Genomic DNA, 13828 nt, shown 5'->3' on the forward strand with positions numbered 1-13828 from the left:
CAGTTTTGACTGGGCTGAGCGGGAACTATGCTTCTGCAGAGGAAGGGGAGCCAGCAGGCCAGAGGTGGATGAACGCAATGCCCTCGTTTGGGTGTAGGGACTGATCAGAGCCTGAAGGTACAGAGGTGCCGTTCCCCTCACAGCTCCATAGGCAAGCACCATGGTCTTGTAACAGATGCGAGCTTCAACTGGAAGCCAGTGGAGTGTGCGGAGGAGCGGGGTGACGTGAGAGAACTTGGGAAGGTTGGACACCAGACGGGCTGCGGCATTCTGGATGAGTTGTAGGGGTTTAATGGCACAGGCAGGGAGCCCAGCCAACAGCGAGTTGCAGTAATCCAAACGGGAGATGACAAGTGCCTGGATTAGGACCTGTGCCGCTTCCTGTGTAAGGCAGGGTCGTACTCTCCGAATGTTGTAGAGCATGAACCTACAGGATCGGGTCACCGCCTTGATGTTAGCGGAGAACGACAGGGTGTTGTCCAGGGTCACGCCAAGGCTCTTCGCACTCTGGGAGGAGGACACAACGGAGTTGTCAACCGTGATGGCGAGATCATGGAACGGGCAGTCCTTCCCCGGGAGGAAGAGCAGCTCCGTCTTGCCAAGGTTCAGCTTGAGGTGGTGATCCGTCATCCATACTGATATGTCTGCCAGACATGCAGAGATGCGATTCGCCACCTGGTTATCAGAAGGGGGAAAGGAGAAGATTAGTTGTGTATCGTCAGCGTAGCAATGATAGGAGAGGCCATGTGAGGATATGACAGAGCCAAGTGACTTGGTGTATAGCGAGAATAGGAGAGGGGCCTAGAACTGAGCCCTGGGGGACACCAGTGGTGAGAGCACGTGGTGCGGAGACAGCTTCTCGCCACGCCACTTGGTAGGAGCGACCGGTCAGGTAGGACGCAATCCAAGAGTGAGCCGCGCCGGAGATGCCCAGCTCGGAGAGGCTGGAGAGGAGGATCTGATGGTTCACAGTATCAAAGGCAGCAGACAGGTCTAGAAGGACAAGAGCAGAGGAGAGAGAGTTAGCTTTAGCAGTGCGGAGAGCCTCCGTGACACAGAGAAGAGCAGTCTCAGTTGAATGACCAGTCCTGAAACCTGACTGGTTTGGATCAAGAAGGTCATTCTGAGAGAGATAGCAAGAGAGTTGGCTAAAGACGGCACGCTCAATAGTTTTGGAAAGAAAAGAAAGAAGGGATACTGGTCTGTAGTTGTTGACATCAGAGGGATCGAGTGTTGGTTTTTTTGAGAAGGGGTGCAACTCTCGCTCTCTTGAAGACGGAAGGGACATAGCCAGCGGTCAAGGATGAGTTGGTCAGCGAGGTGAGGTAGGGGAGAAGGTCACCGGAGATGGTCTGGAGAAGAGAGGAGGGGATAGGGTCAAGCGGGCAGGTTGTTGGGCGGCCTGCAGTCACAAGTCGCAAGATTTTATCTGGAGAGAGGGGAGAAAGAAGTCAAAGCATAGGGTAGGGCAGTGTGAGCAGGACCAGCAGTGTCATTTGACTTAACAAACAAGGATCGGATGTCGTCAACCTTCTTTTCAAAGTGGTTGACGAAGTCATCCACAGAGAGGGAGGAGGGGGGGGGGATTCAGCAGGGAGGAGAATGTGGCAAAGAGCTTCCTAGGGTTAGAGGCAGATGCTTGGAATTTAGAGTGGTAGAAAGTGGCCTTAGCAGCAGAAACAGATGAAGAAAATGTAGAGAGGAGGGAGTGAAAAGATGCCAGGTAGTCTAGTTTTCTTCCATTTCCGCTCAGCTGCCCGGAGCTCTGTTCTGTGAGCTCGCAATGAGTCATCAAGCCACGGAGCTGGAGGGGAGGATCGAGCCGGCCGGGAGGATAGGGGACATAGAGAGTCAAAGGATGCAGAAAGGGAGGAGAGGAGGGTTGAGGAGGCAGAATCAGGAGATTGGAGGGAGAAGGATTGAGCAGAGGGAAGAGATGATAGGATGGAAGAGGAGAGAGTAGCGGGAGAGAGAGAGCGAAGGTTGCGGCGGCGCATTACCATCTGTGTAGGGGCAGAGTGAGTAGTGTTGGAGGAGTACACATGTATATTAAAACAAAACCATGGAGGACTACAATAATAATGTTGTGAATAAACTTTGATTCCAAAATATGGAAATGTATGGACTCTATTACAGGACATTTTTGTAAGGGCAATAATATAAGCCAGATAGGCCTATCACGTACATGACCATATGTCAGTCAAAAGTCCCAAAGTGGGTGTTTTGTCCTGCTCTTGCATTCATCCCAGCCATCAGCGACAGAGCATTGGGCTAGGCACATGTTTGACATCAATGTGTGGGCTTTGACACTCATATGTAGGTGTCATAACCAGCCATAAAATATAGCAATTTATAAACTGGGTGGTTTGAGCCCTGAATTCTGATTGGCTGAAAGCCATGGTATATCAGACCATATACCACGGGTATGACAAAACATTTAGTTTTACTGCTCTAATTACGTTGGTAACCAGTTCATAATAGCAATAAGGCACCTCAGGGGTTTGTGATATATGGCCAATATACCACGGCTAAGGGCTGTGTCCAGGCACTCTGTGTTGAGTCATGTTTAAGAACAGCCCTTAGCCGTGGTATATTGGTCATATACCACACTTCCTCGGGCCTTATTGCTTAAATATGTCACAACACATCTTAAAGTGTTACCCTAAATTCAAATCTTGGTGGTGTTTTCAGTAGTTAATTACTTTTTAGCCATGTGGCGGTGTCGCTAACTACTGGAACTACACACATTGTTTTTCAAAAAGAAAACAAAATATGGGTGAACTTTTTTAATAGGTTAATAGGTTAAATTACATATTCTGTTAACATCTGACTCAAGAGTGATATAGTCTTGCAATTTGTAGTCTATGACATTTCATATTTAGATATGATCATTTTTCACGATGTAGCTTGGATGTAGAGAACTACTTAACTTACTTAACTTTAGTTAAGAAAACTATATTTTTCTTAAGGGTAGCTTTAGTGTAGCTTAACTATTTCCAGTGTGAAGTAATTGGTAGCTTGGTAAACTATATTATCAGAGTTGTTTCCCCAACACTGAGAACTGAACCATTATGCTGTTTTAGATATAATGTGCCGCTGTGTAATCTCATTGATATTGATTAATTCTGTGTATCCTGGTATCTTGCGTGCCTTTGTCAGATGACTGTGTTAAAGAACACCAGGAGCTTCATTCCCTCAAACCCCAATAACAAATCCCAATTCAAATCCAATTTTGAGTCCACATATTATGTTGGCAAGTGGACACTTGATTTGTATATGATATATTTGGATAAGGATATGTAGTGGCATAAAAGGATCCCAAGGCCTCATATAGACTCTTAGAAAAAAGGGTTCCAAAAGGGTTCTTCAGCTGTCCCCATAGGAGAACCCTTTTTGGTTTCAGGTAACCATATAGAACCCTATGTGGAAATGGTTCTTCAAAAGGTTCTCCTATGGGGACAGTACCCTTTTAGGTTCTAGATAGCACCTTTTTTCAAAGAGTGTTCAGTAGGCAGTAGGGAATCCTTGCCAGTAAACATACCAGAGATAATGATTGGCTATAATGTCTCTGTGGTTTATGTCTTAAAGAGTTTTGGACTGTGTAACAACTTCATTCAATATAATAGGCAACTTTTGGAAACTGTTCTTTCAAACCACACCATTATCAACTGTCTAGAGATCAATGCTTGACGTGGAATGAAAAGGGAGCTGGGACTCATGGTACTGTATACTCACAGAGATCCGGTACTCCAGTACTAAGATCCGGTAACCCAGCACCGGTCCACATCAACCACTGGTCTAGACATTGATTGCTGACGGGGGCTCTTTTTCTCTCTGGCCTCTTTTTCTTGAATGAGAGTGGAGTAAGCAGCCTACTACGGTAGCAGAGCTGTGCATGCAGACAGCACTGGATGATGTCAGGGCTAGCCAAAGCTTCCTCCCACCAGGGGCGGACTTAGAGAATTGGAGGCCCCAGACAGAGGCCAATATGTTAGCTAAGTTGAGTTGAGTGCTCATCATCTGTATTCTAGTTTGCTCATATATTAATGATTTTTTGCATGTTATGTAGCTTAACAAGTGGATTTTGCTCTTCACTCGCTTAGTACACTCTTAGAAAAAAGGGTTCAAAAAGTGTTCTTCGCAGAGGGATAGGGTTCTACCAATAACTGTTTTGATCAGAGTAACCCTTTTTGGAAGACAAGGGTTCTTTGTAAGTCAAAGGGTTCTACCTAGAACCTTTAACATCCTGAGAACTGTTTTTGGAAGAAAGGGTTCTTTGATGATTCTTTGAAAGGCAAGAAGGATTCTACATAGAACCATATATAATATTTCCCAGCATGCTCTATTGCAGGGAGATTTTCAGAATTGTTTGTTTTACTGTAATATCTGTGTTTTTGCATGTACATTGATTGGTTGATACATTTTATGCTTCACAAAGATAAATAACATACCATTTTCTAAACTAATCCAATCTGTTAGTAATTGGATTTATTGCACCCGTTACTCAGATGTTTGATCCAGTTTAGATTATTGCGGTAGTCGGAGTACTTAATCTTCCCTACCTTGGTAATCATTCTGAATGGAGGTGGTGGGTGATTAACAACTCCACTTGTTGGATATTCTAAATCTGGCTGGATTCCAACAGCAATTACACATCACTTTGCAAGCCAGCATAATGTGGCCTGTAAACCAGGTGATTCCTAACACCACTGTGCTAGGGTATAACTAGGCCCTCAAAGAATGGCCTTATGATATATGTAATGTATTGTCATACATAATTACATTTTAAAGGCTAATAAGGCTGTTTGGTTCTACCTGTTCATAGAGGGTTTTTGTATTACTATTATATATATATATTTTTTTTATAATGCCCAGTTCACGGGGCCTCTGATGATGTGAGGCCTGAGGCAATTGTCTCTTCTGCCTAATGGTTAGTCCGCCACTGCCTCCTACGCAGTATACGCCATAACCGACTGATTGATGCCCCAACGTTTCAACGATTAAATGTAATTTCCCTAATGCTCCCAGGATGAACAACAGCAAATCCAGAAAGTGCTCGGCTGCTCTTACAAGTCAAGTGGCACTTCCCATGGGCCTTTAAGTAATGACCTGTCCCCAAATCTGAACGTGGCATTTGTTTGAGCCCTCATCCCGCTCGCATAATGAATGAATGAATTTATGTTGTGTGTGTGTGTGTGCGTGCCTGCTCCCTAGGGCCTTGTGGGTAATCCCAGTGTGATGGAAGTCGGCAGGTGTTCAAATGTTCCCTTAAAGCCCCAGTGGGAGAGCCCCCAAAGACAAGAGCTTGGTCACACACTTGAACTTGAATTTAATCAAGGGAGAGCATCCTTTGTGGTGGTGGTGGTGGTGTGCAGCACTGATTAGATTCGGAGATTGAGAGCCATTACAGAAGGTTGGAGTCTGCTAATGACTTAAGTGCTGTTGCTTTTTCCTTGAGGAAGTGATTTATATGGACAGGGTACTGCCCCCGAACCTCGGAGCACCCAGTAGTGAATGGAGACACTGATAGATCCATAGATCAACGATTTATATCACCCCACTTTGGCCCCATCACGATGTGTATCTGTGATATGAGGAGTTACGGTCTCTGTACGTTGGGGTACTTTGTAACGTCCAACGGTGTCTATATCCTCATCGAGCTTTGTCCATGATTAAAAGGTTAAATGTGTCATTTCCTATGTTAATAGATGTTGCATGTTATATTACTGGATGATGTAGTATTTACTTCTGTTAATCCCATGGCATAGAACAACAGTACAAAGTTTTAAGTAAATAACTAGAAAATGTCAATTTCCTGAAGAAAATATGTGTGCTTGCTAAAAAATATGTGCACTGAGCTACAGTGGTCCTCTGTAGCTCAGCTGGTAGAGCACGGCGCTTGTAACGCCAAGGTAGTGGGTTCGATCCCCGGGACCACCCATACACAAAAAATTAATGCACGCATGACTGTAAGTCGCTTTGGATAAAAGCGTCTGCTTAAATGGCATATTATTATTATTATTAAAAGAATGGCCGTATCCGGATACCAGTATTTGCATTCTATAAAGTAGACTGTTTGGTTAAGCGAAAAATATAATGTTTTATACTGATATTGATATTTGTTGCTTTCTGCATACATTTTTACTAAACAGTATGTTCTAAAAAAGTATGTAGTACGATTAGTACACAGTAATACTGTAAAAAATGTAACTTAAATATCCATGTTGTCTGGACTTCAAATTGGGAAATTGTTGAGCTGACATTGATTATTACTCCACTAACCCAATGTTTTTTGCTCAATATGAGTTAAAAAACAATGAACTGAAATATTGTCGCTTGTATTTGCAACACAAATAGCTGAGTTGATCACACAAGAGAGTTATGTTTGCCGAGACCTACAACGTAAAATACTGTTTTGGCTTAAACACGTGTTTAATTGACATATTACCCAGTGTACCTTTCGGCAAGTTGTATTTTACTTTATTTTAGTCCATTTATTGTCAGGGATCAGTTACAACTAAAACATGTATTTCAGAGGCTGATGCATTAAACCAGATATAGCCAAAAAAGTAAGTTGATTTGTTCTAACCCTTAATGAGATTGCTGTTGTACCTGTTTATATGGTCTGTGGTTACTCATATTTTATAGACCTGCCTGTCTGGTCCATTATATGGATCATGACTGAAACTGGTTAGGAGTCAAAGGAGTCTCTCTCTCTCTCTCTCTCTCTCTCTCTCTCTCTCTCTCTCTCTCTCTCTCTCTCTCTCTCTCTCTCTCTCTCTCTCTCTCTCTCTCTCTCTCTCTCTCTCTCTCTCTCTCTCTCTCTCTCTCTCTCTCTCTTTCTCTTTCTCTCTCCCTCTCTCTCTCTCTCTCTCACACACGTGCACACCATACTCCTTCCATTGGCTGTAGGGGCTGGGACCTCTGCGCAGTCCATTTTGCTGTGATTTAGCGCCTGGGACATCGGTGCCGTTCACTGTTCAATAACACTAAAAGGCTCATCCTGTCTAATGGGGTACCTCTGTGACGCATGCAGGGAAAAGCCCCCCCACCCTCCTTCTCTTACACACACAAACACACACACACACAAACACACACACACACACTTTATGATGCTTAGCCCACTAATGAAAAGGAAGGGAAATTAGATGATGCCACCTGACAAACAGTTCTGTAATTGCTTTTGAAAAACAACTGTCGTTTTCATCAGGGATTCTGCAATGATTCCCTATTGAAGTCCACTTCATTTATCCACTGTGGGGGCCATTGAAGAGGTACATGGACTGGGGCAGGGATAATCATTATAACGCATTAGCCATGTTATCATAATTCATACCAATGTTGTCTTTTGGTATGTGGAGTAGGTAACTTGTAGATTAATAACGTAATGACGAACCCTTTATAAACCCTTTATAAACCCTGTGTTACTGTGGATCATTGAGACTGACTCATACTCATTAACTCAGCTGAGATTACATTAGAAGAGTTCAAAACCATGATCAAATTCCACATTTTTAAAATCTTAATTGTATCATAATGTAAAATGATATTCTTACGAGTTGAAGTCGTTGCAGTGATCATATGTATTCATGATGGTAATAAATGCTATTTTATTTAACTGCTCAGATAATTGTAAACTTTTTTGAGTAGAACAATCTTTGAATTTGAGTTTCAGCGTGAGACAGTGGAATTGACTGGGGTAGTTGATCCCTATGTTTCTTCGTTGAGTAGCACCAACCTGGAAGTGGATGGGACTGCAGTATACCTTCATTCCCAGCAGATGGCCCTGCCTACTAGTACTTTGCTGAGGCTTATCGATTTGCCATTTTAAAAATAGCATGCATGTAACATTTTTGGAAGCCTATAAAATATTTATTGCGAGGGATGGTTGCCGTGGCCATTAATTCGATTTGCTCCTGGTTAATTAATGACCTCAATGGAAATGTGGATATCAAATGGTCCAAATGACTGGTGGATTTTGTGAATGGACCACTTAGTGACTAAAGAATGACGTCATTGCAAAGCCATATCCCTTATTAGTGTGCCAGAAGTAAGGGGTGTCATCCGATTGGCTCGCAGGAGCATCTCAGCGACGGGATTGGCCGACGGGAGATAATTAAACACCTACACAGTCAATGCACAAATCCAAGTGCTGGATATATAGGCTTGTGCATTGGCACTGCATGCTACAGATCCAAGAGTTGGTCTTCAAAGTGAGAGAAGTCAAATTAGGTGTTTCCTATAAAGCTGTATCTTTTTTTGGGCCCGGTGATTAACACAAACGGTAAGTGGAGACCTTTAACCAGATCCACATGGTGGAGACTGTGTATTTGGATGGTAGGTTGACTTAATGGGTTGTGTCTTAGGACTCCTCTGTCACTCGGTCGGATATGGAGAGTGTGGACCTGCGTTTTGGTGCAGTGTGATGTGATGGTGACGGTAATGGGATTGAAGTGTGGCCGTAGGGGTCACAACTCTCCTTCAGCTCTGTGGTGGAGGCATAACAGAAAATAGGGAAAGAAAGATGGAGAGAAAGAGAAAGAGAGAGAGAAAAAAGTGAGTAAGAGTGAATGAGAGACCAAAAAGTAAGTAAGAGGAAAAAAGAGAGAGAGAGAAAGAAACAGTGAGTAGGCTAGAAAGAGAGAGAGAGAGATGGAGGCTCTCTGAGAGGCGAGATGGAGTGCTTATGTGTGAGAAAGTGGTGGCAGCTCATTACACTAATGTACTGGTCCTCCCCTGGGAGTTGGCACGCTGGTTGGAACCACTATCCCCTCCTCACAGCGCTAGCTAATGCTACGTCCCCTCAGTTAGCACCGACCGACAGGCTTGGACCCCCGTCATTCCTGGACACGCCAAGGGCTCCTCCTCAGAGAACTACCTGTCCTGTCCTGTCCTGTAACCAACATTGTGAGACTCTGGAGGGATAGTTCGCTCCATGGAGAAGAGTAGAGGCTGTTTGGATGGAAGGTATCATAGGGCGATAGAAGGATGGATGGATATGCAGCTTGAGAGATCAGTGCTACTGAAATGATCTAGTGCGGTAAAGCTGAGTCTGCCGTCAATACAGAAAATAACCACTATCTAGCAGCTCATTTCAAACTTAATGAAGGAATCCTTTAACTAACAGTTTTATTATGTTACATTAGTCGTACAATGCTTAATCTCATTCTGGTAAAACTATGCTGAACGTTATTGTGTTGGCGACCTGCTTCTCCCTTGTTAAATGTAAATGTTAATGTGATTGGTTGACTGATGGGACTGTCTCTTTGCTGTAGGGGACCATGGTTACGTTGAAGATCTCTGCTTTCCTTGTTGCTTATGCCCTGGTCATTTGCCAGATGTACAGCTCACAAGCGGCCCCCGCCAGGTGAGCCAGACGGACTTTCAGACAGAAATCATACACACACACATACATCATACGAGCATACACACACACTTGTTTAATCTGACATGAAAAGATGGATAGGAAGTGCTGCCAAATATAACTGTATTATTTAAGCACATTTTTGGGGGAAATAATTTTTCTGTGATAAGTTAGATAATACATATGTTTTGGTCTGTAAATTGCTGATTTAAAAACTGTAACAAATACATAAAAGTTAATATGTTCCTTAATCCAATATCCCAGAAGTGCACTCCAGTTAAAGGAATAGTTCACCCAAATGACATATTGTTTACCTTACCCTATGGACAAGGTATTTTACATTTAAGTCATTTAGCAAATGCTCTTATCCAGAGCGACTTACAAATTGGAAAATGCTAATATCGGTACCATGACTTGAATGGTATTTGTACCACGAATGCTAAAACGTTATCATGTGGAAACAGTGCCAGGGAAACTAAACCAAAGCATGGATTGCTGTCATACCTTGTTGATAGACTGCTTACAGGGTAAGAAAAACAATGTGTCATTTAGTAATTTGGGTGAACTATCCCTTAAAGTGTAAAGGGGACTGTAATGACATTTGCAGAAAGAAAAACCCCCACAACAAGAGTAATTTAATTTAGAAGAGATAAATGAGACATATAAAAACATCCAAGCCACTCCCCGTCATAAATCTGAACTAGGTCACACATCGGCCCTTTTAGATGGAGTACTCTTAGCAGATGACTATTTCCCACGTTGGCTAGGGTCCATTCCAGTCCCACGTCATACCTTTTAGACTTAGTGACACTCTGAGGATCTTTTTTTTTTTTTTCAGGTGATAACGCTAGTTGAGTTTTTATGCTGATCCCTGTGCATCACCCACCCCCTTTCTTCCTCCTCTAGACCGGGCATAGAGTCCATGACAGACCAAGTCACGCTCACGGACTACGAGGCACGGAGGTTACTCAACGCCATAGTCAAGGAGTTTGTGCAGATGACAGCTGAAGAGCTGGAGCAGCACGTGAAAGAAGGCAATAGGTACAGACAACTGCTTCTTCTTCCTTCCTGCATTTCTAACAGCCTGAGTTTGCCTCTTAGCTACCAATTAAGGGACTGATGATGAATTAAACGTGATAATCAATATTGATGGTCTCAGAGCTACTTTCATATTGTTACCTTTGTGGAGAGACGTCTTCTAGCCACCTTAGCAGTGTGTCCTGCTGCCGTTTGATTTAAGCCATTTGGAGGTATGTGCTCAGAGGAATGGTTACTCACTCCATCTCAAGGAGAGAGATCCAGATCCTAATCCCTCCCAACAGATTCTCTGTCGTAACCCTCCCACATGGATAAGTTTGACTTATTCATTTATTTGTATGGATGAATGAATGTTAACAGTGTGTTTGCCTGCTGGGGATATTCTATTAGCAGGGAATGCCCAACCGGACAGATAAGTGCATGGTCTCAATTAGTGGAGGCGGAAAGAGTTGCATGACAGCGGGAAGCTACCCGTTCTGTTCTATTTGGGGTGATATGAGGGTGGGTGTGAAGATACAAGTTGGAGCATGGGGGTTGATATAACATATTTTCAAGTGATCGGAAGGGAAGCATGATATTTTGGAAATGTTAATTTCTTGCCTATGACAGCACGTCTGAGGGGACATGCATGAAGAAAGGGGGAATGATACAGTACTAACATGAGAGACTGTGTGTTGGAGAGAGAAACCTGCATGTGTCCCACTACTATGAGCTTGTTTTCTGCATGTTTGTCTCTCCCCTCTGACAGCATTGAAAGACCCCTAACCAAGCGCTGCTCCAACCTCAGCACCTGCATGCTGGGCAAACTGTCCCAGGACCTGCACAAATTACAAACGTTCCCCCGCACAGACGTGGGCGCGGGCACGCCTGGCAAGAAACGCAGCGCGCCCGAGAGTGAACGCTATGCAAGCTACGGGGAGACACTTGACAGCATCTAACCCTCCGCCCTCCTCCTGTTCCCACTCTTTTCCCTTTTCATTATAATGTCCTCCTGGTTTTCAATCTCAGTGCATGTGGATTTTGCCTGCTTGACTGACCTTAGAGCGAATCTCCCATTGCAACACATCTTCTTTTGACAATTCCTTTCCCCTTTCGGCAGAGAATGACGTTGTATCTGTTCAGACAATCAAAATGAGAACTTATCTAAATTACAATTATTCAAAAGAATGAATCAAAATGTATCGATTTCTTTCTGAGTGTATATTCATATAATTTGATTGCGTTTCAAATTCCTCAAAACCCAAAATCATGAGAGATAACCTACGTAATATTCAACCATAATAAATGGTTTCTTCATACGGCACCATGTTTCTTGTTCAATAAACCTATTTTTCTACCGGGAAGACTTTTACTTTTTATTCTTAAGAAATAGAATATTAGTACTTATTTGTTTTATGGATCTAGCTTTGACTCTTCCAACAACTGCATTCAATATTTTTTGAATTGCAGTATAGAATAAATCATAGTTATAATAGCAGTTCCAATACCCTTGAACTATCTCTAAAACCCTCACCAAGTCTCAAGGTAAGAATTATGACCAACTGAACCGTACTAATGATCTAACATTTCCAGAGACTATATTAATCCTCTGTCTACTTTTATGTGTGTGTGTGTGTGTGTGTGTGTGTGTGTGTGTGTGTGTGTGTGTGTGTGTGTGTGTGTGTGTGTGTGTGTGTGAGAGTGAGTAATAGGGCACTTGTTTCTGTGTGTGTGCTTGAATTATGTGTACGTTTGTGAGTGTCTGGCATGAGTGTGAACACAAATGCGTCTTTGTATTGTATGTGTACGAGGTGCGCAGCAGGGCTCACCATTAACCCCGTCTCCATTCCTGAAGCAGCATTACAGCACAGAAGCGAGCCTGCAACACGGCAACCTGCGTGACTCACCGCCTGGCAGACTTCCTGAGCCGGTCGGGGGGCATGGGCAACAGTAACTTTGTCCCCACTAACGTAGGCTCCAAGGCTTTCGGCCGGAGGAGAAGAAACACACAGATGTGAGCATTCCAACAACCTTCAGGGTGAATACTCCTCCTCGCTGTCCTTTCTGTCTCTGTTCTTTTGGCTAGGCCTTATTTCTATTCTCTAGCTTTTTGTTAAATGCCTGACATGACCAATGACTGTATATATGAATGGACAAAACCATCGATCACGTGACACCATTCATTCCTATGTGAAGACTCAATAGACATTTGAAGACAAGGAAGCTGGTTAAGATGGCGTCTCATGTGGTTGATTTATGTAGAGATAACATGCACAGTTTGAGCTACTCCAGGAAGTGACGTTGCAGGCTAGCTCAGTGCTGCCCCCTCTCATTGAGTATCTCAAGTTGAAGGCCGGCCGGGGTACTGCAGGCTGCCATTAGCTACTATAGTACATTATCCTTATAACTTCTGTGTGCAAAAAAAAATAATGAAAAAGGTCCAAGGACATACATCTGGTGTAATAGAAGTAATTATTGGTTCCATTATTGTCTACAAAATTGTTATTTATTTACATGAAGATTGACCACAAAGACTGCCATCTTCCCCTTCACTATAATGGGAGATCATGTTTTCTGCAAACAACAGCCTGCAGTACCGCGGTCGGCCTTGAACTTCGTGGCTTCAATGAGAGGGAGCATAAAAAAAAGTATATATATATATATATATATATATATATATATATATATATAAATGTTTTAAGTGAATATTTTACATATTGATTTGATTTCCTGTGTTGATGAAAAAGAATTGCTTGTTCTTATTGTTTGCTCAGAGGACTTAAGTTTTGTGACTGACAGGAGACGCTGGGCTCTAAAGTTGTTGACTTGTCTGTTCTCTCCCTTTCTCTCTCTCTTCCCTTTCAGATGTTGACCCTTCTTAACGCGATGACGTCAGAACATATCCGGGAGAAAACAAAAAAAACTAACAGAAAATAAACACTGGCCCCCTTCATCCACAGTCTACACAAAGAAACCCCTTCAGATTGTAGGACTCCTCTCATTCCCCCCATAATGTTATGAACCTTTCATTTTGCTTTTGGCAAACCAGAGGAGGAAAACAATATTTAAATAAATGACAGCAACCTCCGTTATGTACATTGACAGCTGAATCCCGATACCTTTTTTTTATACATGAAATTAATTTGAAATGAATGGAAAAAGCAGCAGTGCTTATTTATTATTTATTATAATTTATTATCTATTATCTATTGGCTCCTTAGAGCACATTTGTACCATGTGACCCATTCGCCCTGTCCCTATGGCAACTGTGCCCCGCAGGGATCGACATTAAAGATTAGCTTTCCCTAGGCTCCCTCACAACGGCTGTCTTGTGCCTTGATGTAAAACACTTTACATTACATGATTGTACAGTATGTTTCAAGATTATAAGAAGATTACAAAGAAGAGAATGAAGATGAAAAATATTCAAGAGATTAATATTGTAAC

At 42.8% G+C, this 13828-nt stretch overlaps 1 protein-coding gene across 5 annotated transcripts; it reads left to right on the plus strand.

Moving 5' to 3' along the window:
- The first annotated feature begins 8180 nt into the window (after window positions 1-8180).
- Window positions 8181-13295, plus strand: LOC121539985 (calcitonin gene-related peptide-like). 5 transcript variants are annotated; one of them, XM_041848636.1, is made up of 5 exons: window positions 8181-8284; window positions 9276-9367; window positions 10271-10405; window positions 12237-12395; window positions 13247-13295. In XM_041848636.1, exons 2-5 carry the CDS (start codon window positions 9282-9284, stop codon window positions 13251-13253), a joined length of 387 nt encoding a protein of 128 aa, XP_041704570.1. In that variant the 5' UTR covers window positions 8181-8284; window positions 9276-9281; the 3' UTR covers window positions 13254-13295. The 5 variants fall into 5 exon arrangements, with proteins under 5 accessions (XP_041704570.1, XP_045063615.1, XP_041704571.1 ...); XM_041848637.1 differs by having other exon boundaries at window positions 8182-8284; window positions 12237-12419; XM_041848639.1 differs by having other exon boundaries at window positions 8182-8284; window positions 12240-12419.
- The last annotated feature ends 533 nt before the right edge of the window (window positions 13296-13828 follow it).

Source organism: Coregonus clupeaformis, chromosome 26 (genome assembly GCF_020615455.1).
Source record: "Coregonus clupeaformis isolate EN_2021a chromosome 26, ASM2061545v1, whole genome shotgun sequence".
Taxonomy (NCBI): Eukaryota; Metazoa; Chordata; class Actinopteri; order Salmoniformes; family Salmonidae; genus Coregonus; species Coregonus clupeaformis.